We start from the raw sequence: 24,305 nt of genomic DNA, 5'->3' as shown, positions 1-24,305 counted from the left end.
CCAGTCCATCACACGAACCTGCCTCCCATCCATTGACTCCATTTACACCTCCCGCTGCCTGGAGAAAGTAGGCAGCATAATCAAAGACCCCTCCCACCCGGCTTACTCACTCTTCCAACTTCTTCCATCGGGCAGGATACAGAAGTCTGAGAACACGCACGAACAGACTCAAAAACAGCTTCTTCCCCACTGTTACCAGACTCCTAAATGACCCTCTTATGGACTGACCTCATTAACACTACACCCCTGTATGCTTCATCCGATGCCGGTGTTTATGTAGTTACATTGTATATACCTTGTGTTGCCCTATTATGTATTTTCTTTTATTCCCTTTTCTTCCCATGTACTTAATGATCTGTTGAGCTGCTCGCAGAAAAATACTTTTCACTGTACCTCGGTGCACGTGACAATAAACAAATCCAATCCAACAAATGCTATAATTTGAATGGGGGTGCAGCTGTAGAGAGACCCAAACATTCGCATACAAAAAGTGTTAAAATGGGGAAGGCTGTTAGAAAAGTTTGATTGGATCCTTGGCTTAATCGATGGATGAATGGAGTACAAAATCCAGGAAGCTTTGCTAAATCTTTACAAAACTCTGCTTAGGCCTCGGCTGGAACTGAGAGCTCTGTATAAACTCTTTAAAACAACACGGTATTAAAAGTAGTACGTATTTGATGGGGAACGATATATTTTCTACGTAAATAATCTTAATTTATCCCCATGAAGTAACAGGTTTGATGGTATACTCCAGCACCTTAATCACCTTCTCAATGTCTCTTATGTCGTCTCCACCACCGACACACAGTGGCTCCTAGTAGCCATGTGCACCATCTACAAGATGCACTGCAGTAACTCACCAAGGCTCCTTCGACAGCACCTTCCAAACCCACGACCACTACCATCTCGAAGGACAATGGCAGCAGATACCTGGGAACCCCACCACCTGGAAGTTCCCCTCCAAGTCACTCACCATCCCTGACGTGGAAATATATCGGCCGTTCCTTCACTGTCGCCGGGTCAAAACCCTGGAACTCCCTTCCTAACAGCACAGTGGGTGTACCTACGCCACACGGACTGCAGCGGATCGTGATCCCATGCTTCTGCTGCTCTTGTCCTTCTGGTACCGGTCAGGGGTTTGGGAGATTGTAGACAATCTGAAATTTTAAAACAATAACTGCCAACTTAGCTGAAAAAGAAAATCTCAAATCTGCAGGAAACGGTTTTCAAAATTTCGCATCAACAAACCGAGCAAAAGCTGTGGATTTTGGCACAAATATCTCTCTGACGAAACCGTATTCAGGGTATTTGATCGAATTTCAAATGCGAGTTACTCATTCGCTCACTGTTTACTGAGAACACAACCTGAGGCAGCAGTTTGCAGGTTAGAAACCAGGTGACCTGGCGAAGGCTGAACTATAAAACCGATCCAGGTCTCCTTCTGAAGCCGGCTTGCAGAGGAGAAGGCAGAATGCAGCACCTCACATTGTTCCTCATCGTTGCCCTGACGTCCTTTCACAGAGGAACAGCAGTGGTAAGTGTTTCTCATGATGGGGGGCGGTTTTCAGCAAACCCGTTTCCTGCGACATGCATGGGGTGAAATGAGTAGAGAGCAAAACCGTACTGTCGGGACAGTTCCAAAAGGTAACCATGGCCCCTCTGGTCGTCCAAGCTCTGGGCAGGATATGGCACAGTGGTATTGTCACAGGACTAGTATTTCAGAGACCCACGATGCATGCTTTTTAGGGACCTGCGTTCAAATTCCAATGTATTTTATTCCAAATGTACATGTATAAAAGGTTACAAAACATACACAATTCGGGGAACAAACTGCCCAACACACAACTGTACAGTTTGTACAAAGTTTCCCCTTTATCACCCCCCCTTCTCCCTACTCCCCCCGTCCTCCCTCACCACCACCCCCTCTACTCACCCCCTCCCCCCGTGACGAACAGCTCCTCAAATACGGCCATGACCATCCCCCACCTTGCCTCGCAGCTCTCCGCTGAACCCCTTTGATCTTTGTCCCCCAGCCAGGCCGCCACCCCCGCGGCGTTGCCGACTGCCACTCCAGCAGATTTCTCCGCCGGGCGATCAGAGAGGCGAAGGCCACAACGTCGGCCTTCCTCCCCTCCATCAGCTCCGGCCTCTCGGATACCCCAAAAATCGCCACCAAAGAGTCCGGTTCAACCTCCACCCCCCACTATCCTTGCTAGCGCCATGAACACTCCCACCCAAAATCTCCCCAACCTTTCGCAGCCCCAGAACAGATGAACATGATTCGCTGGTCCCCGCCCAGACTTCTCACACTCATCTGCAACTCCCTGGAAGAACCCACTCATTCTTGCCCGAGTCACATGTACCCTGTGTACCACCTTGATTGTATCAGGTGCATTCTTGTGCATGAGGAGGTTGTGTTTACCCTTCGTAGCGCCTCATTCCATAGTCCCCAGTTTATTTCCCCTCTCAGCTTCCCTTCCCACTTCTCCTTAATCTTCACCTCCCTGCTCTCCCAGCCACCTGTATACGTCTCCAATCCTGCCCTCCCCTTCCACATCTGGAAAAGTTTTCCTTTTCCTTTAAAAAACAGTTAGTTACATGGGCAGGGTGGGGATAGAGGGATATGGGCCAAACGCGGGCAAGTGGGACTAGCTTAGTGATAGAAACTGGGCGGCATGGACAAGCTGGGCCGAAGGGCCTGTTTCCGTGCTGTAATCATCTATGGCTCTATTTGTCTATGATTCAGCAGTCGCTCCAACAGGATGTACACCAGGATTCCAAACCTTCCGCGCGAAGTCCCTTACCTGCAGGGAGGCAATGGCGTAGTGATAGCGTCACTGGGCTAGTAATCTCAGGGGTCCTGAGTTCAAATCCCACCAGGGCAGATGGTGAAATTAGAATTCAATTTAAAAACAAATCTGGAATTAAGTCTAACCATGACCATGAAACCATTGTTGATTGTCGTAAAAACCCATCTGGTTCACTAATGTCCTTCAGGGAAGGAAATCTGCCGTCCTTACCCGGTCTGGCCTACATGTGACTCCAGACCCACAGCAATGTGGTTGACTCTTAACTGCACCCCCCCCCCCACCACTGAAATGCCTAGCAAGCCATTCAGAGCAAGGGCAATTAGGGACGGGCAACAAACGCTAGCCCAGCCCAGCAACACCCACATCCCAAGAACGAATTTTAAAAAGGGTATCGAAACTCACTTCCTCTCAGGAGCTCCACCCTCTCCTTCACTTCCTCCATACTGGCAAACCCTTCTCCAGGGTACAAATCTCTCACCTTAACCAGCCCCACTTCCTATACATGCCACCCTAACCCATTCTACCCCTTCTCCTTCCCACCATCGCCTCACCTTCTCCACGTTTGCCACCCAGTAATAACGTTCGCAGGTTCGGCAACGCCAACCTTCCCTTCCGCCTCTGTCTCTGTAACAGGGTCCTCTTAACCCGTGTCACCGTACCCGCCCATGCAAAGTTTGAAATAATCTTTCTGTCCGCGACATCTTTTTCAATCTCCACCTATCGCTGGCCCCTTATCCAACCCCACCGCTCCACGCCCTCCCAGTACAGAATAAATCTGACCCTATTTCCACTTCTCTCCAGCTTTGACAAAGACGCACCCAGACTGGCAATGTTAGCCCCGCTTCTCTCTCCACAGATGCTGTCAGACCTGCAGAGATTGGCCGGTATTTTCTGTTTTTGTTTCAGATTCCAGTATCTGCAGTCATTTGTTTTTATATTGAAGTTAGAATATTGGTCAGAGCACAGATGAGACTCCTTAAATAGCAACTTTTATTAATATAGCACCTTTACAGTAACACAATAATGTTCTAACGCACTTCACGATGGCACGTGCTGCACTCCCAGGGGTGCTGTATTTCAGCTGCAAGGTGTTTCTCCGCCCTCAAGTGGGCTTCAAAGACCCTGCGATGGATTCTCCATTGCCCGAAGCCGATATCGTAATCGGCGATCGGGCGGAGAATCGACCCCGATGCCCAAATTGGGGGCGGCTCTGGTTTGACGCTTGCCAGCCATGCTTCGCATCCTCGGAAATCACATAATCGCGCCGCGCACCTTTGCAACGGTGTTGGCGCGTCGGCGGCAGGCCCTCCAGCAACACTCCGCCCCCATGGACCGGTTCCCCATGGTTCGGACCATGTGTGGTCTCAGCGGTCAGGAACACGGCATGGTGGCTGCGGTCTGTGATCGACGCCGCCACACTCGGCCGTCTTCCTTGACGCTGGCCGGGGGTGGGGGGGAGCTTCCTTGAGAGCTGGGGGGACTGGTGGGGGGAGGCCAGGGGGTGGCAAATGGCGGGCCGGGTCCGCGCATGGCCGGCGCCATGTTGTACGGCGCGACCGCTGCAGGGTGTCAGCCGTGTGCATGTGCAGCCAGGGACCCGGCAATTCTCCGGTCGCTTTCGGCGGGGGAGCCGGGAGCTTTACCCGCCACTGCTGCTAGCCCCTCACCGGTCCCGGAATCGGTGAGATGTTGGCACTGATTTTCCTGGGCCATAAAACGCCCGCCAATTCTCCATTCGAGCCGGCACTAAACAAGGGGCTGGTTTAGCACAGGGCTAAATCGCTGGCTTTTAAAGCAGACCAAGGCAGGCCAGCAGCACATTTCGATTCCTGTACCAGCCTCCCCGAACAGGCGCCGGAATGTGGCGACTAGGGGCTTTTCACAGTAACTTCATTTGAAGCCTACTTGTGACAATAAGCGATTTTCATTTCATTTTCATTTCATTTCATTCACTTAGCCGCTGAAATGGATAATCCTGTTTGAAAAATGGGGAAGGACCACTATCCATTAGAACAGAGATCACGGGCGAAATTCTCCCGAAACGGCGCGATGTCTGCTGACTGGCGCACAAAATGGCGCCAATCAGACAGGCATCGCGCCGCCCCAAAGGTCCGGAATGCTCCGCATCTTTGGGGGCCGAGCCCCAACATTGAGGGGCTAGGCCGACGCCGGAGGAATTTCCACCCCGCCAGCTGGCGGAAACGGCCTTTGTTGCCCCGCCAGCTGGCGCGGAAATGACATCCCCGGGCGGCGCATGCGCGGGAGCGTCAGCGGCCGCTGACAGTTTCCCACGCATGCGCAGTGGAGGGAGTCTCTTCCGCCTCCGCCATGGTGGAGACCATGGCGAATGCGGAAGGAAAAGAGTCCCCCCCACGGCACAGGCCCGCCCGCGGATCGGTGGGCCCCGATCGCTGGCCAGGCTACCGTGGGGGCACCCCCCGGGGCCAGATCGCCCCGCCCCGGACCCCGGATTCCCAGGACCCCGGAGCGCGCCCACGCCGCCTTGTCCCGCCGTTCAAAAGGTGGTTTAATCCACGCCGGCAGAACAGGCAATTTATCGGCGGGACTTCGGCCCATCTAGGCCGGAGAATCCAGCGGGGGGGGCCCGCCAACCGGCGCGGCCCGATTCCCGCCCCCACCGAATATCCGGTACCGGAGACTTCGGCAACCGGCGGGGGCGGGATTCACGGCAGCCCCCCGGCGATTCTCCAACCCGGCGGAGGGTCGGAGAGTGACGCCCCACATCTTGAAAAGTGCTTCATTGGTTGTAAAGCACTCTGGAACATCCTGAGGTCAGAAAAGGTGCTATAGAAATGCAACTGTCCTTTACTCCAATAACACCCTTGATGATCACTGTGCAAAACACATCTCCCGGTTACTAACTAAAGCTGGTGAGACTTTTGTTCCACCGACAGATACCAGCTATCTGAGAGAGTAAAGATTGAAAAATAGAAGATTTCACAACCTAAGATAATCCAAAATTCAGTCTTTGAAGTCATTTAGAGATGTAGTCACTCTATTGATACAAGAACGACATTAGCCAATATTCACATAGCAACCAGCAACCTCCCACAGGAACAACGAGCTCATGGCCGGATGATTTGTGCTTTCTCTTGAGGAAGGGCAGCACAGGGCATGCATAGAATGGTTATAACACAGAAGGAGGCCATTCAGTCCATCTCATCCATGCTGGCCCTCTGCAAGAACAGCCCAGCTGGTTACCCTCCCTCTCCCTGTTAATGTTCCCTCTCAGATAATGGTCCAATTCTTTGAGAGCCATGGCAGGACAGGTCCTACATCAACAGGAGAACATAGAATAAATAAATGACCTTTATTGTCACAAGTAGGCTTACATTAACACTGCAATGAAGTTACTGTGAGAAGCCCCTAGTCGCCACATTCCACCACCTGTTCGGGTACATGGAGGGAGAATTCAGAATTCCCAGCTGGTACGGGAATTGAACCCCCGCTGCTGGCCTTGTTCTGCATCACAAACCAGCTGCCTAGTCCACTGAGCTAAACCAGCCTTCTCATTCTTATGGCTTGGAAAATCTCACCATCTGTGCAGCTGCTCTCCCTGTGAGTGCCTCTGCTTTTGGGAGTAGTCAGTGGAAGAATCGGCCTTTATTTGTGGTCAACCTGGAACAATGCAAACTGGGAGGGGGGGGGACACCAAAGGACTATATAATAATCAAATAATGCTAAGGCATTTATTGATACGTGTTAAAGCTCTTGACACATTGAATTACCTTGGATGACAAACGTGAGCTTTGTTAAATAGACAAACACAACAGCAATTCTGAGCCTGTCATACTGTATTGACAATAATAGAATAAGTGACTGACTGTTTTGTTTAGGTAACATTGGGTTGAAGTAAGAATATTGGCCAGAACACACGCTGTACACTTTCATTTATATAGCACCTTTTAAAGTTATACAATATTTTAGAACTATAGAATTCCTGCAGTGCAGAATCGATACATTCTTGATCATAGATCATAGAATTTACAGTGCAGAAGGAGGCCATTCGGCCCATCGAGTCTGCACCGGCTCTTGGAAAGAGCACCCTACCCAAGGTCAACACCTCCACCCTATCCCCATAACCCAGTAACCCCACCCAACACTAAGGGCAATTTGGACACTAAGGGCAATTTATCACGGCCAATCCACCTAACCTGCACATCTTTGGACTGTGGGAGGAAACCGGAGCACCCGGAGGAAACCCACGCACACACGGGGAGGATGTGCAGACTCTGCACAGACAGTGGCCCAAGCCGGACTCGAACCTGGGACCCTGGAGCTCCTGCAGTGCAGAATCGATACATTCCTGATTATAGAATTTACAGTGCAGAAGGAGGCCATTCAGCCCATCGAGTCTGCACCAACCTAGCCCCACCCTTCCGACCTGTCCCCGTAACCCTAACCTGTACATCCCTGGACACTCAGAAATAAATTAGCATGGCCAATCCGCCAAACCTGCACATCTTTGGGCTTTTAATGTACTTCACACTTCACAACGGCTTCATGAAGTAAAATGTGTCACCAGCCACTTAAGGTAATATTAGGGCAGGTGGTCAGAAACCCGGGGAAGGAGGTGTAAGAGGTGTCTTCAAGGAGAGGAGAGCAAGAGAGGGGTAGAGAGAGACGGGGAGGTTTAAGGAGGGAATTTCAGAGCTCAGGCCCGGGCAGCTGACGGCAGGGGTGCCAGGGGTGCAATGAGTAAAATGATGAGGCCGGTGTCACAAAGCCAATGCGCAGAGTGGACAGGGGGAGGGGGGGGGGGGGGGGGGGGGGGGGGGGGAGGGGGGGGGGGGGAGGGGGGGGGGGGGCTGGGAGGGTTGGGGGGAGGGGGGCTGTGTGTGTTAATGATGACTATGGGTGATCCCTGATTCCTTTTTGTAATTTGTTTATGTGAACATGCGGGCTAATGTTTGGGGTGAGGATGGGATCGTTGTTATTGATATGGGGATTGACATATTTGTTACTGATTATTGTTTATTGTTGGTGGGTGTAAATGTGGGAGAAAATGCGAAAAAGGAGGAGAATAAAAAATACTTTTTTAAAAAAAGAAGCACTCTGTATCCACGCTGAAAAGAACAGGCCTTACGCCTGATCTCAGGCTTCATCTCAGCCTAACGGTCGAGGGGCAGAGGACAGACAAGGTCATGGAAGGACTTGTAAACAAGGACTCGGGCAGTATAGTTTGCATGACCTGAGGTTTACAGGGGGTCGAGTGGGAGGGAGATCATTCTGGCAGCATTGCAGTACGCAAGTCTAGCAGCAACCAGAACATGGATGAAGTTTTCCAACTTGGCGAAGTTAGGGAGATGCGACGTAATCTTTCGTATCCGCCTGTCCAATCTGTGGCTCCTCTGTTCAGTGCCCCATCTAAAATCAGTGACAAATCTAGAGTACAGCACTCTGATTGGATCAGTGTCATGTCAGCCTGGACTACGCACTCAAACAATGGTGTGGTGTCTGATCCTCCCAAACCGCCTGGCCTCGCAGAGAGAGTTTCCACTGAGCCAAGCTAACAGTGTAATAGATTATAACATTGTCTTTTTCTCCTGACTATCCCACCTCCAGTTATGTGGGGCTCTGATAATAGAAGGTACAAGGTAGGAACGACACGTAGCTTAGCTCCTTTGATGCACTTTTGTTCCGTAGAATGGTAGTCATGTTACTAGCCTAGCAACCCAGGACCATGAATTCAAATCTTCTCATCATCTCATCAATCTCCTTTGATAGTCAGAGGCTTTTCCCCAGGGTAGAGGGGTCAATTACTAGGGGGCATAGCTTTAAGGTGCGAGGGGCGAGGTTTAGAGGAGATGTACGAGGCAAGTTTCTACACAGAGGGTAGTGGTGTCTGGACCTCGCTGCCGGAGGAGGTGGTGGAAGCAGGGACGATAGTGACATTTAAAGGGCATCTTGACAAATACATGAATAGGATGGGAATAGAGGGATACGGACCCAGGAACTGTAGAAGATTTTAGTTTAGACGGGCAGCATGGTCGGCACAGGCCTGGAGGGCCGAAGGGCCTGATCCTGTGCTGTACTTTTCTTTGATCTTTGTTCTTTGTTCATGCAGCTAGGGAACCTAAATTCAATTAATTAAATAATTCCAGAATTAAAAACTTGATGCCAGTAATGGCAATGACAAAATTACTGGATTGTCATAAAAAACCCCATCTGGTTCACTAACGCCCATTCGGGAAGGAAATCTGCCGCCCTTACCCGGTCTGGCCTACACTTGACTCCAGACCCCACAGCAGTGTGGTTGACTCTTCACTGCCCTCTGAAATGGCCGAGCGAGACACGCAGTTGTATTTAGTGAGGCTCCAATATCCTCACCATTATTAAACACTTTTTCTTGAGCCTTTATCCCACCCTGAGTAAAGCCAAACATTTTCAAAGACTCCATACACGCCTCTATCTTATATTATATGAAACGTTAAATGATAATCCTTCTCTCTACTGGTCTCTCCAGTTTATCACCTCTGGTTTGTGTCTGTCCATTTCAGGATCATGGTGCCAGTGATACTCAGTGCCCAGTTATTATCAAAGTCCTTAACGCAGTCAATGGGACGTCAGCTGCAAACCTTCATATGCAAATATACCGTCGGAGCGAGGACCTCAGCTGGCAGCAGCTCAACACTGGGTGAGTGCAAAGGCTGAGGGAGCGGCCCGTCACACTCCTTCACATCCGGACCAACCCCTCCTGAGTTTGTGTTTTGCATCCATTCACTCATTGGGATGAGGGCATTGCCGGAATTTGGTGCCCTCGAGAAGGTGGCGGCGTGCCGCCTTCCTGAGCCGCTGCAGTCCCTGAGGTGTAGGTACACCCACAGCGCTGTTAGGGAAGGAGTGCCAGGACTTTGACCCGGTGACGGTGAAGGATCGGCCGATACATTTCCAAGTGCAGGTGGTGGCGTTCCCATCCACATGTCTGCCCTTGTCCTTCCCGATGGTGGCGGTCGTGGGTTTGAAAGGTGCGGTCGAAAGAGGTTTTGGCGAGTTGCCAAGATGGTACACACTGTGACCACTACGAGCCGTTGTTGGGAGGGATGGGACGGGTGGGATGAAGGTGAAGCGGGCAGCATTGTCCTGGACGGTGTCAAGTTTGATTTTGTTGTCACAAGTAGGCTTACATTAACACTGCAATGTAACAGCCTTCCCGTACCAGCCTCCCCGAACAGGCGCCGGAATGTGGCGACTAGGGGCTTTTCACAGTAACTTCATTTGAAGCCTACTCGTGACAATAAGCGGTTTTCATTTCATTTTTTCATTTCAATGAAGTTACCGTGAAAAGCCCCTATTGAACCCGCGCTGCTGGCCTTGTTCTGCATTGCAAACCAGCTGTCTAGCCCACTGAGCTAAACCAGTGGTGAGAGCTTAGCGAGAACATCAAGCAGCCATATAGGATCTTGGGAGTGTTGTGTTTCGGCCACCTAAATCTAACAAAGCAGTAGAAGCATCGCCTTCAGAACACTGAGCAGCAACGTCCTGGAACTCAATGGCCCTGTCTTGTTGCTGAGGAATCGTCCAAAAATGAATGAATTAGGTAAATCTTTTGAATATCGTGTAGGCTGGGAAAACACTATTGGAACACAATTCTCATTGCAGATCAGAGGAGTGGGTGTAAATGTTGAGAGCTGTGACAGCCACTGATAGAGATATGCAAGCACTTTATTCTGGTCTGTAAATCAGTGTGAATTGTCCAGGACCTCCTTAGTGAAGTTAATGAAGTACACCCTCACGCAGTCCGTCATTATAACTCTGGTTCCCATTGATTTTTAAACCTCAGTCTTGGGATGTGGCCGTTGCTGGTGGTGCCAGCTGGGCACCCCGGCAACGGCACCGGGATGGCACTGCCAAGGTATCCAGGTGGTGCTGGCAGGGGCACTGCCTGGGTGCCAGGCTAGCAGTGCCAAGGTGCCGGGCCGGCATTTTGCCTGCGCTGGGGATCGGGCCTGGGGTGTACTGCCCTTATGGGGTGGGGTGCAATGAACCTTTCTAGGTGAGTTGCGGCAATGGGGGGCTCTGGAGGCCACAGTGGGGAGGGAAAGGGGGGGGGGGGTTTGAGATCAGGGTGCCGTTTCCCTGCGCTGGTGAGGGGAGTTCCTCGGTGCGGGAAATGAGACTAAGTCCGGCCTCAGCGGGACGTTCCTCGCCAAGGCCCTGGAATGAAGCAGATCCTGTTCGATAGCGGGGTCGTTCTCTGCGCTGCCAGAGAACGGGGCTAAACGGGGCCGACACGGGACTCTGTCTCATTTCCGTTAAATCACACCCATTGACCCGTTAATGTGTGCAATGCACTGCGTGTGGTTAAAAAAGTACAATTGGCAGATAAAAAGTCAGGTTAAGTACTTTATTGGGATTCGATTTGCCAATTTAGGCATCCTTTGTGACTATGTTACAGAATTCCTGGGCAGAATTGAACTGGACTGTTATAGGAACAAGGAGGAGGCCATTCAGCCCCTCAAGCCTGTTCCACCACCCAGTTAGATTATGTCTGATCTGTTTCTCAACTCCAGCTACTCAATTTCAATTTCAGATTAGGAAGGCAAACTTTTGCTTTGGTTTGCCCCCCACCCAGCATTGGATACAAATAGCTGGCTACTCAGTGTGCACTTCACTGAGAATCATAGAATCATAGAAACGTTACAGCTCAGAAGGAGGCTATTCGGCCCATCTTGTCCATGCCACTCCGAGGACTCCCAGGTGCCCTGTCTATTCCCACCTTCCTGCACCCGCTCCAAAGCTCTGTCGCTTACAGCATTTAAGATGCAGAGCCAGGATCTTTTTAATAACAATGTTAATCTTTATAATTGTCACAAGTAGGCTTACATTAACACTGCAATGAATCCACTGTGAATAGCCCCTATTCGCCACATTCTGCCACCTGTTCTACACAGGGGGAGAATTCAGAGTGTGCAATTCACCTAACAGCACTTCTTTTGGGACTTGTGGGAGGCACCCGGAGGAAACCCACGCAGACACGGGGAGAACCTGCAGCCTCCGCACAGACAGTGACCCAAGCCGGGAATCGAACCTGGGACCCTGGCACTATGAAGCAACAGTGCTAACCACTGTGCTACCGTGTCGCCGCAAATTCCAGACTCCCACTACCCTCTGTGTAAAAAAAGTTCCTCCTCGTGTCCCCGCCACACCTTCTGCCATTTATCCTGAATCTGTGTCCTCTGGTTCTAGAATTCTCCACCAATGGAAACAACGTTATCCTGTCCACGATCTTTTCCCCTCATAATTTTGTACACCTCAATTAAGTCACCCCTCAGCCTTCTTGTTCTATGGAAAATAACCCCAATCTATCCAATCTCTCCTCGTGGTTATACTTTTCCAGCCCTGGCAACATTCTTGTAAACCTCCTCTGCACTCTCTCCTGAGCAATAACGTCCTTCCTGTAATGTGGTGACCAGAACTGCAGACAAAACTCCAGTTGTGGCCTCTCCAGTGTTTTATACAATTCCAACATTATATCCTTACTTTTATCTTCTGTACCTCTGCCAATGAAGGAGAGCATTCCGTATGTTTTCTTTTTTTTTTTAGAAAATATTTTATTGAAGCATTTGTTACACATTTTAATGTTTCTTAAACAACCGCGTGGCCTGACACACGCAAAACACCTAAACAACAAAAAACAGTAAACAACATCCCCTACTACCCCCACCCTATCCCCTAATTACCCGTTTACTAAGTTCCCTGTCCTTATCTAACATTGCCATGCCTCCTGTTTTCCTCCCCCCGCCCCTTTTCCCCTCCCCCCCTTACTGCTGATGTTCAATTTTGAAGAAATCGATGAACGGCTGCCAACTCTGGGCGAATCCCTATATTGATCCTCTCAGAGCGAACTTAATTTTTTTTCCAGACTGAGAAACTCTACCATATCGCTGACCCACACTCCTGACTTCGGGGGCTCTGAGTCCCTCTATCGCAGCAAAATCAGTCTCCGGGCCACCAGGGAGGAGAAGACCAGGACATCGGCCTTCCTCCTCCCCACCTTGGACCCCGGCTCTTCCGATACCCCAAATATTGCCAATTCTGAACTTGGAGTTACCCTTCCTTCCAGGACTTCTGACATAATGTCCGCAAATCCCTGCCAGAATCCCCTCAATTTCGGACATGCCCAAATCATATGCACATGGTTGGCCGGGCTACCCCCACACCGCCCACATCTATCCTCCACCTCCTCAAAGAACCTGCTCATCTGGGCTGCCGTCATGTGGGCCCTATAGACCACCATGAACTGGATCAAGCTAAGTCTGGCACACGACGAGGATGAATTCACTCTCTTCAAGGCTTTTTCCCACAGTTCAATTTCCAGCTCTCCTCCCAGCTCTTCTTCCCACTGGCTCTTCACCTCTCTGATAGGGGCCCCTTCCCACTCCATCAACTCCTTGTATATCTCCGAGAATCTCCCCTCTCCAACCCCAGTTTTTGACATCACCTTGTCCTGTAGTCCCCTCAGGGGGAGGCGAGGAAAGCTTGGAACCTGCCTCCGTACAAAGTCCCCACCTGAAGATACTGAAACCCGTTCCCACCTAGCAACTCAAACTCCTCCTCTAGCGCCTCCAGGGTCAGGAAACCCTCCTCAAGGAAGAGATTCCCCAAATCTCTCAATCCCTGCCCGCCCCCATCCAGCCCCCACCCCCGGGGCAAACCGGTGGTTGTCACAGATCGGTGACCACACCTCCCTCCAGTCCCATGTGCTGCTTTCATTGCCCCCACACCCTTAGGGCTGCCACCACCACAGGGCTTGTAGAGTACCGAGCTGGCGAGATCGCAGGGGCGCCGTTAGTAAAGCCTTCAAACTCGTATCCTTGCAGGGTGCCGCTTCCACCCGCTCCCAAACCGACCCCTCCCCCACTACCCACTTCCTGACCATCGATATGTTGGCCGCTCAGTAATAGTTAATAAATCTCGGGAGGGCCAAGCCCCCTCTCTGCGAGCCCGTTCCAGGAGTGCCTTCTTCGCCCTCGGGGCTTTACCCGCCCACACAAAACCCGAGATCGCCACATTCATTTTCCTGAAAAAAGCCTTTGGGATAAAAATCGGAAGACATTGAAAAAAGAAGAGCAGCCTCGGAAGGACCCGCCAAGGTCAGCAGGAGCATGTCCCATCTGCGGAAGTCCCTTTTCATTTGATCGATCGCTTTGCCCAGATTTTACTTGTGAAGCTGCCCCCAATCCTTAGCCACTTGAATCCCCAGATATCTAAAACTCCTCTCAGCCACTTTAAAATGTAACTCCTTCAATCTCCTTTCCTGCCCCCGTGCCTGGATCATGAACATCTCGCTCTTTCCCATATTTAACTTGTAACCTGAAAATTGCCCAATTTCACCTAGTATCTCCATGATTTCGGCCATCCCCCGAGCGGGACTGTGATATAAAGCAGTAAATCATCCGCATAGAGAGAGACCCTGTGCTCCACCCGCCCCCCACCTCTCTATCCCCCGCCATGCATTTGATGATCTAAGGGTCATCGCTAAGGGCTCTATGGCCAGGGCAAACAGTAATGGGGAGAGCGGGCATCCCTGCCTTGTCCCCCTACAGAGACCAAAGTATTCTGACCGGACTCGGTTGGGTCTTACATTTGCCACCGGAGCCTGATATAACAGCTGGAGCCAATCCACAAATCCCTGCCCAAACCTGCCTAAAATATCCCATAGGTACTTCCACTCCACCCGGTCAAAAGCCTTCTCCGCGTCCATGGCTACTGCCACCTCAACCTCGCGCCCCTCCGCTGGCATCATTCTAACATTAAGAAGCCGTCTAATATTGGACATCAGGTGCCTACCCTTCACAAATCCTGTCTGATCCTCCCCGATTACCTCCGGGACACAATCCTCTATTCGAGTGACCAAGATCTTTAGCATCTACCTTCAAAAGGGAAAATTACCTGTACGATCCACAGCTCTCCGGGTCCTTGTCTCGCTTCAGGATGAGAGAGATTGATGCCTGTGATGGCGTTGGGGGAAGCACTCCCAGCTCCTTGGACTCATTAAAAGCCTTAACCAGAAGCGGCCCCAGTAACCCAGAAAACCTTTTATAAAATTCCACTGGGAATCCGTCAGGTCCCGGGGCCTTACCCGATTGCATTGCCCCCAATCCGTCTATCACTTCCCCGAGCCCAATTGGGCCCCCTAGGACTTCCATCAGCTCCTCATCTACCTTCGGGAACTGCAGCCTCTCCAGGAATTGATTCATATCCTCCTCCCCACCGAGGGTCCATATGCTTTATTAATAATCTTGTCTACTTGAACTGCTGCCTTTAGGGACCTGTGTACCTATACGCCAAGATCTCTCACATTATCTACCCCTCTTAGTATATTCTCGTTTATTGTGTACTCCTTATAACTGTTTGACCTCCTTAAAGGCATGACCTCACACTTCTGTGTGTTAAATTCCATCTGCTACTTTATCGCGCACTCCACCAATCCATCTATATTGTTTTAAAGATTATTGCTATCCTCTACATTGTCCCCCACTCGGCCAATCTTTGTGTCATCTGCAAATTTCCCAATCGTGCCCCCCACGTTCACGTCCAAATGGTTAATATTTAACACAAACAGTAAAGGTCCCAACACCGAGCCCCGTGGAACACCACTTGCAACAACTTTCCAATTGCCAAGGCAGCCATAGAACAAAGAACAAAGAAATGTACAGCACAGGAACAGGCCCTTCGGCCCTCCAAGCCCGTGCCGACCATGCTGCCCGACTAAACTACAATCTTCTACACTTCCTGGGTCCGTATCCCTCTATTCCCATCCTGTTCATGTATTTGCCAAGATGCCCCTTAAATGTCACTATCGTCCCTGCTTCCACCACCTCCTCCGGCAGCGAGTTCCAGGTACCCACTACCCTCTGTGTAAACAAACTTGCCTCGTACATCTACTCTAAACCTTGCCCCTCGCACCTATGCCCCCTAGTAATTGACCCCTCTACCCTGGGAAAAAGCCTCTCATTATCCACTCTGTCTATGCCCCTCATAATTTTGTAGACCTCTATCAGGTCTCCCCTCAACCTCCGTCGTTCCAGTGAGAACAAACCGAGTTTATTCAACCGCTCCTCAAGCTAATGCCCTCCATACCAGGCAACATCCTGGTAACATCCGACCATCGACCATTACCCTTTGTTTCCTGTTACTAAGCCAACTTTTTATCCAGTTTGCCACATTTCCCTGTATCCCATGGGCTTTCACTTTATTAACATTTTAAAAATTTTTCCAATTAAGGGGCAATTTAGCGTGGCCAATCCACCTAGCCTGCACATCTTTGGGTTGTGGGGGCAAGACCCACACAGACACGGGGAGAATGTGCAAACTCCACATGGACAGTGATGCAGGGCCGGGATCCGAACCCAGGTCCTCGACGCCTTCAGGCAGCAGTGCTAACCACTGCGTCACCGTGCTGCCCTAACACCACATCCATTGCACTGCCATCATCAACCCTTCTTGTCACTTCCTCAAAGAATTTGACCAAATTTGTGATGCAGGACTTTCCTTTATCAAATCCATGCTGACTATGCCTGACTAGTCCATGCCATTCATAGAAATATAGGGGGGGATTCTCTGATCTTGAGGCTAAGTGTTGACGCCGTCGTAAACGCCGTCGCGTTTCCCGACGGCGTCAACATGACCTCAGGATCGGCGATTCTGACCCCTACAGGGGGCCAGCACGGCAGTGGAGCGACCCACGCCGCTCCAGCTAACGATCCCCAGCGTCAAACGCCCTCTTGAACGCCTCGGTTGTAGAGTCCCTACGGTGTAGAAGGAGGCCATTCGGCCCATCGTTTCTGCACCGGCCCTCGGAAAGGGCACCCTACCTAGGCCCACTCCCCCACCCTATCCCCGTAACCCCACCTAACCGTTGGACACTAAGGGGCAATATAGCATGACCAATCCACCTAACCTGCACATCTTTGGACTGTGGGAGGAAACCGGAGCACCCAGAGGAAACTCTCGCAGACATGGGGAGAACGTGCAGACTCCGCACAGACATACCCGAAGGCAGAATTGAACCCGGGTCCCTGGTTAGCCACTGATTTATCCTCTAGCAATGTTAGCCAGTCCACCTCAGCCAAGTCCCTTCTCATTTCTGCAAAATGTGCCTTCCCCCAGTTCAATATTTTTACTCCTGTTTTATCTCTGTCCTTTTCCACGGTAATACTGAATTCAACTGATTTAAAAAAAATTTTTAAGTACCCAATTCTTTTTTTTCCCCAATTAAAGATCAATTTAGTGTGGTCAATCCACCTACACTGCGCATGTTTGAGTTGTGGGGGTGAGACCCACGCAGACAGGGGGAGAATGTGCAAACTCCACACGGACAGTGACCCGGGGACGGGATCGAATCCGAGTCCTCAGCGCCGTGAGGCAGCAGTGCTAACCACGGCACCACTGTGCCGCCACAAATCTAACTGAATTATGATCACTATCCCGCTATGCTCGCCAACTGTAACTTCATCCACTTGCCCATCTTCGCTCCCCAGGACTAGGTCTAGAATTGCATCTCCTCTCATTGGGTTTGACACTAATTGGATGAAAATATTTTCCTGGGCACGCTGCTGGAATTTTTCCCCCTCAGTTCCCCTTATATTGTTTGAATCCCAGTGATATTGGGATAGTTAAAGTCTCCAACTATTATTGCCCTCTTGTTCTTACAGGCAGAAATTTGCCTACATATTTGTCCTTCTATTTCCCTCTCACTATTTGGGGGGGGGGGTGTAGTACACTCCCAGTAGTGTGACTGTCCCTTTTTTATTTCTATGTTCAATCCATAAAGCTTCATTTGTTGACCCGTTTGTTGATCCTTTCTCACAACTGGAATTGATTCTTTAACCAATAGTGCTATTCCCCCTCCTTTTTGATCTCCCCCTCTGTTGTGTTTGAAGACTCTGTCTCCAGGGATATTGAGCTGCCAATTTTGCCCCTCCTTTAGCCAGGTTTCCGTTATAGCAATGACATCCTGCGACCATGTGTCTACCTGTGCCCTTAACTCGTCTACCTTGTTTGTAATACTCCTTGCAATGAAGTACAAAGAGTTTAACCCCACCATTTTCCCCTGCTGGACACTTTTAAAAACTTTGCCTCTCCTGTAACTCCAAGTTTGTTACTACGTCATTATCTTCGCTTGGTATCATTATCGTCACTATGTTATTTTTGTTGTAGAGTTACTGGAGTGAATGGAGAAGTCCACGACCTTGCCACTGAAGCTGACTTTGTTCCGGGATTGTACAAGGTCCATTTCAACACTGCTGATTACTGGAGGGCACTTGGCTACGTCTCCTTTCATGAGTGTGTTAACGTGAGTAATAATCATTCATTTGCAGAATGAAAAGTCAAAAGGCATGGAACCATGATGGTTTTCAAACAGAAAAATGCTGGCCCATGGTGATTGCCCCTTTGAGGGTCGCCCAACTTGGAGGGGGGGGGGGGGATCAATTGGGGGTCAGAGTGGGTAATCACCCCAGGGGGTGGAGTCCTCTCTGGGGGTCATGTAAGGAGCTAGGGGCAGCCGTGTGGCGGCTGTATAATTCTTCTTATTAATAAACCCTGTTGGGTCTCTAATTGATGCTGGCTTATTGCATCTCCCATCAGTAACACATTATTTCACTTGGTCCAGGTAGGGCAGAAGCTCGAGCCAAATATAAAACTCAGACAAACGGTACAAAATGTAATCCACAGACCACCAAGAAAAATAGACACTTTCTCAGCCAGAGGTACAGAGAAGCAAATGAAGTCCAAGGTGGAAAATCTAAATTTTTCTTTTAGTTTCAATCTATTTTTTTAGATTCCAAATGAGCAAACTCCTGTCAGCCGATGCCATTGTGTGAAAACATGCTGTCATTACTTTGCAAACCCTGGCCCTGAGATTTTACTCTGTGCTTCATCATTCTGGTTAGGCTTTGTTTACAAGCAGAAAATGTCAGATCATTGAGATACAGGATGCTTGTCCAGAATTGCGACGTTCACTCCAATCTTCCAGGGCCGCCAACTAAACAAATCCACAGTTTCTGGGGAAGGTGGACCTCCCAAAACAATCAGCTTTCCCCCAATATTATTGCCTTGTGCAGTAGGTCCTCGCTTAACGCCGATTCGCTTAATGTTGTTTCAATTTAAAAATAATAAATTTAGAGTACCCAATTCATTTTTTCCAATGGAGGGGCAATTTAGCGCGGCCAATCCACCTACCCTGCACATCTTTGGGTTGTGGGGGCGAAACCCACGCAGACACGGGGAAAATGTGCAAACTCCACACAGACAGTGACCCAGAGCCGGGATCGAACCTGGGACTTCGGTGCCGTGAGACAGCAGTGCTGACCACTGCGCCACCGTGCTGCCCTTTGTTTCACTTTTACATCATTGTTAAAGTAGTGTCGGTACATCTGTTTTAATGGTGCCAGTTCCGCTCTCATGACACTCACCACAGACTTTCCCTTCTGTGGCTTCCCTGCTCATGTGCTTCTGCCTTTGGCCCCTCTTCGCCCTCTCCCAGTTTGTCCCCACCCACCCATCACCCCTATCCCAAACCCCTCGTTGAATTCCCCCCCTTTCCTCCAAGCCTCTGTCCTTGCACACGTCCTTGGGGGTCTGCCCTGGAGTGGCTCCCAATTCTACCTCCGCTCCTGAACTCACACTCAAGTCCTGGGCTTCCATCTGGTGGCAGATGTCCGTCAATGCAGGTCGATGCTGACTGCAGAAACTGACATCTGCCACTAGATGGACCATGTCAATCTGAAAGTGATGTGTGCCAAGGTGAGAATTGGCACTGTAATTTCTTTATAAATAAATTAATTTATGTATTTTATTTCTCTTATATTTAGTGGTGCATCTTGTTTTTACAAGTTATTTCAGCTAGGCATTCACAGCGCTGCCATGTGTGGTGCAGTATTCCAACTTGTACAAAGGAATCCAATTCTGGCTTTTACATTGATACCACTGGAAATCGACGGTTCATTTCAGGTCATTCTTGAGATTTCAGGAATGTACCCACAACTTCAAGTGAGGACTTAATGTATGGAGCACAACCGATCCGTAACATACTGGAATTGGAAGCAGTCCAGAGAAGGTTCACTAGGTTGATCCCGGGTACGGAAGGATTTTCCTATGAGGAGAGGTTGAGTAGGTTGGGTCTGTACTTATTGGAGTTTAGAAGAATGAGAGGTGACCTTATTGAGACATATCGGATTCTCAGGGGGTTTGACAGGGTCGATGCTGAGAGGATGTTTCCTCTTGTGGGAGAGTCTAGGACCAGAGGGCAGAATCTCAGACTAAGGGGTCGCCCATTGAAGACAGAGATGGGGAGGAATTTCTTCTCTCAGAGGGTGGGGGATCTGTGGAATTATTTACCGCAGAGAGCTGTAGAGGCTGGGTCGTTAAGTATGTTCAAGCCTCTGGGCAAACGACCTGCTTCTGTATGTATCGGACCCAATAGAGGGGATGGGAGAAATTATGAGGATTCTAGGGGAATTTGGCCGGTTTTCAGGGTATAAGCTAAATATGGGGAAAAGTGAGATGTTTGCGGTCCAGGAAAGGGGACAGGAGAGGCGATTGGGGGAGCTGCCGTTTAGATTAGTAGGGGGAAGCTTTAGGTACCTAGGCATCCAAGTGGCGCGGGAATGGGACCGGCTGCATAAATTAAATCTGGCCCGACTGGTGGACCAAATGAAGGACGATTTTCAGAGGTGGGACGCGCTCCCGTTGTCATTAGCTGAGAGGGTACAGACGGTGAAGATAACGGTCCTCCCGAGATTCCTGTTCGTGTTTCAATGTCTCCCCCTCTTTATTCCGCGGTCCTTTTTTAAACGGGTCAAGAAAGTGATCACTGGCTTCGTTTGGGCGGGCAAGACCAGTAAGGGAGGTAATGCTTGAGCGGAGTCGGGGAGAGGGCGGCTGGCGCTGCCAAATTTTAGTAACTATTACTGGGCGGCAAATATAGCCATTATCAGGAAGTGGGTGGTGGGGGAGGGGTCGGCATGGGAGCGTATGGAGGCAGCTTCATGCGCCTCTGCCGTCCCCACCGGCACGGTACTCCACCAGCCCTGTGGTGGTGGCGGCCCTGAGAGTCTGGGGGCAACGGAGGAGACATGTGGGAGCAGAGAGAGCATCGGTCTGGTCCCCAATCTGTAATAATCACCGGTTTGCCCCGGGAAGTATGGTTGGGGGGTTCCGGATATGGCGGAGAGCAGGGATTGAGAGGATGGGGGATATGTTTATAGGGGGGAGCTTTCCGAGTATGAGGGCGCTGGAGGAGACGTTTGGATTGGCAAGGGGAAACAAATTCAGGTACCTGCAGGTGCGGGACTTCCTACGTAAACAGGTGTCAACCTTCCCGCTCCTACCCCTAAGGGGGATTCAGGACAGGGTAGTTTCCAGGGGGTGGGTAGGAGAAGGGAGCATCTCTGACATTTACAAGGAACCTATGGGGTCAGAGGAGACGCAGACCGAGGAGCTGAAGCGCAAGTGGGAGGAGGAGCTGGGAGGCGAGATAGAGGATGGTGTATGGGCAGACGCATTGAGTAGAGCCAACGCGTCCGCAACATGTGCCAGGCTCAGCCTGATACAATTCAAGGTCGTTCATCGAGTTCACATGACAGTGGCCCGGATGAGCAGATTCTTTGGGGTGAAAGACAGGTGTGCAAAGTGTGCGGGAGGACCAGCGAACCATGTCCACATGTTCTGGACATGTCCGAAGCTTAGGGGATTTTGGCAGGGGTTTGCAGATGTCATGTCCACGGTGTTAAAAACAAGGGTGGCACTGAGTCCAGAGGTGGCGATTTTCGGGGTGTCGGAAGACCCGGGAATCCAGGAGGAGATAGAGGCAGACGATCTGGCCTTTGCTTCTCTGGTTCCCCGGAGACAGATACTATTAGCTTGGAGGGACTCAAAGCCCCCGAAGTCGGAGACCTGGCTATTGGACATGGCTAGCTTTCTCTGTTTGGAGAAAATCAAGTTTGCCTTGAGAGGGTCACTGTTAGGGTTCACCCGGAGGTGGCAACCATTTGGCAACTTGGGACCTCGCCGTGTGAGGCAGCAGTGCTAACCTTGTTCAGTGCCCTTATTCAAGACTAAGAGAGACAGATTTTTAATCAAAGAGGGAATCAAGGGTTATGGGGATAAGGCGGGAAAGTGGGGATTATATCGGATCTTATTGAATGGCGGAACAGACCCGATGGGCCGAATGGCCAACTCCTGCTCCCACACATTATGGTCTTATGAGCGAAATACTGCAGGTGCATCATATCTGAATTTCACTTGAAACAGGGCCGAGCAGCAACTGTGGAGAGAGAGAGAGGGAGAAACAGGGTGAACATTTCAGATCAATGGTTTTGTTCAGAGGTTTGGTAATCGGCCTTTTCTGTTCCAGGTGATTTTCCGAGTGGATGCCTCTGCTCATCAGCACTACACTCTCGCTCTTCTTCTGAGCCCTTACTCCTACTCCACCACAGGAGTGATCAGAGACGCACACTAAAACCAACCAACAGCAGAAACCCCTGCTCACCCACCGCCTCCGGCACCGAGCGCCAGCCACAGGGAAAACATTTACAAACCTATTTAACAAGTGGTCAACTATTGCTTGTGAATCAAAATTAAAATAAATATTTGGCAACTATTGGCTCGTGGTTTATTTATCTTTGTAACCGATCCGAAAAAGAAAACCAGATGCAATAAAAGCGTTTCCTCCGAGCTGAAGTTTGATCTATTGTCAACGAAAGTCATGTCGATAGCCCACTTATTTATTCTATTTAAACAGACTGATTGCTGAAGTGTGCACAGCTTGAAATGAGATGTACGATAGCGGATCGGAGAATTGTATTTTCAAAACCCACAACCTCCAACAACTTGTAAATAGAGGCTTTTCACAGTAACTTCATTTGAAGGCGACTTGTGACGATAAGCGATTTTCATTTTCATTTCATTTCAAATGGAAAGCACCTTTTTTGGCGGTGAATATTGCGACGGTGAGGAAGTGGCTATGAAGATCGGTCTGGGGACGGGCAGAGGCGGTGTCGTGTAGGGGAATGAGTTTGAGAGAACTGTTGCTGTCGCCTTTGCCGTTCTCGCCGGACAGGTAATATGTAGGCCCAGTGGTGTCGGCCCTAAAGGGTGTGGAGGCAGCATTTTGGGCTGGAGGGTACATAGTGGTGGGTCCAATCTGCGACAACCAGAGGTTTGTGCTGACAGTGCTGGACACGAGGTTTCGGGACTGGCAGCAGGTGGGGATTTCAGAGACTTGTCTATCGGGGCAAATTCGTGGGGCTGGAGGAGTAGGAGGAAGCGTACGAGTTGCCCAAGGGGAATGGATTTAGGTACCTGGAGGTTTGGGGTTTTGTGAGGAGAGAGGTGCCGTCCTTCCCAGGGCTGCCGCCCCGCTGTTGCCAGAGGATGAGATGGGTGAGGGTGTCGGATATTTACCAGGATTTGATGGAGAGGGAGGGCGCCCCGGTGGAGGATATTAAGCGCAAGTTGGAGGAGAGATACGGGCTGGGATGTGGGTGGAGGCCTTGTAGGGGTGAATGCGTCCTTGTCATGTGTGAGGTTGAGCCTCACCCAGTTTAAAGTGGTACGGTGGTGAGGATGAGCCGGTTCTTTGTGGAGGTGGAAGAGGTGTGGACGATGCGCCCGGGGGGGGGGGGGCTCGTGAACCATGTCCACATTTCCTTCCTGGGCACGTCCAAGACGGAGGGGGTTGTGGCAGGCATTCGCGGACGTGATGTCCCTGGTGCTGGGGTGTGGGTGAGTGACCTGGCAGACCTCCTGGGACTGGAAAATGTCATATTCTCTCGGGGGGGCGGTAGAGGGGTCCGCTCGGAGGTGGAAACCATTCATCCATTTCTTCAAGGAGAATTGTGGGGTCATAATGGGGAAGGCAAGACGTGGGCAGGGTGTTGATGTCGGGGTTGGAGGGTTGCAGTTGTTTATTGGGTTGGGGTGTTGTTCTGATATTCTGGGCCTGGGGACTGTGTGGAGTTTGCACATTCTCCCCGTGTCTGCGTAGGTGGCCCCCCACAGTCCAAAGATGCTCAGGTTAGGTGGATGGGCTATGATCAATGTGTGGGTCGACAGGGATAGGGCAGGGGAGTGGGCCCAGGTAGGGATGCTCTTTCAGAGGGTTGGTGCAGACTCGACGGGCTGAATGGCCTCCTTTTGCACTGTAGGGATTCTATGCAATGTACTTAAAGGACTTTTAGAGGGATTTGAAACTATATAATTACATGAGGAAAGTTAAGTAAAATTCCACATTCAGGGTAAAGACGCCACCCAGCTACGATGTTAACGTAGCAAAGGCACACAAGCTGGATACTTACATGGTTAAACAACCAGCTATCAGTAAACCTCAGACATCTTCAAGCCCCTATCAGTAGCTTGAATGCCTGGTGACCCCTATATATTACCTCAAAGACCTGACTTTGCAGACAAAGCTAGCAGCGCAAGACCGAGCCTGGTAGCAACAGGCACCAGGGAGTGGTTAGGAGG

At 50.4% G+C, this 24,305-nt stretch overlaps 2 protein-coding genes across 2 annotated transcripts in view; one reads left to right on the top strand and one right to left on the bottom strand.

Moving 5' to 3' along the window:
• Nucleotides 1-24,305, bottom strand: part of b4galt6 (UDP-Gal:betaGlcNAc beta 1,4- galactosyltransferase, polypeptide 6) — a 144,480-nt gene that overhangs the window by 8,418 nt on the left and 111,757 nt on the right. The window lies entirely within an intron of this gene.
• ttr (transthyretin (prealbumin, amyloidosis type I)) lies at nucleotides 1,359-22,440 on the top strand. The gene is made up of 4 exons (XM_072468479.1): nucleotides 1,359-1,534; nucleotides 9,332-9,468; nucleotides 17,997-18,132; nucleotides 22,195-22,440. Exons 1-4 carry the CDS (start codon nucleotides 1,472-1,474, stop codon nucleotides 22,297-22,299), a joined length of 441 nt encoding a protein of 146 aa, XP_072324580.1. The 5' UTR covers nucleotides 1,359-1,471; the 3' UTR covers nucleotides 22,300-22,440.

The sequence above is a fragment of the Scyliorhinus torazame genome, chromosome 11, assembly GCF_047496885.1.
Source record: "Scyliorhinus torazame isolate Kashiwa2021f chromosome 11, sScyTor2.1, whole genome shotgun sequence".
Classification (NCBI taxonomy): domain Eukaryota; kingdom Metazoa; phylum Chordata; class Chondrichthyes; order Carcharhiniformes; family Scyliorhinidae; genus Scyliorhinus; species Scyliorhinus torazame.
The sequence above is the reverse complement of the archived record's forward strand: the minus strand, read 5'-3'. Positions and strand labels throughout refer to the sequence as shown.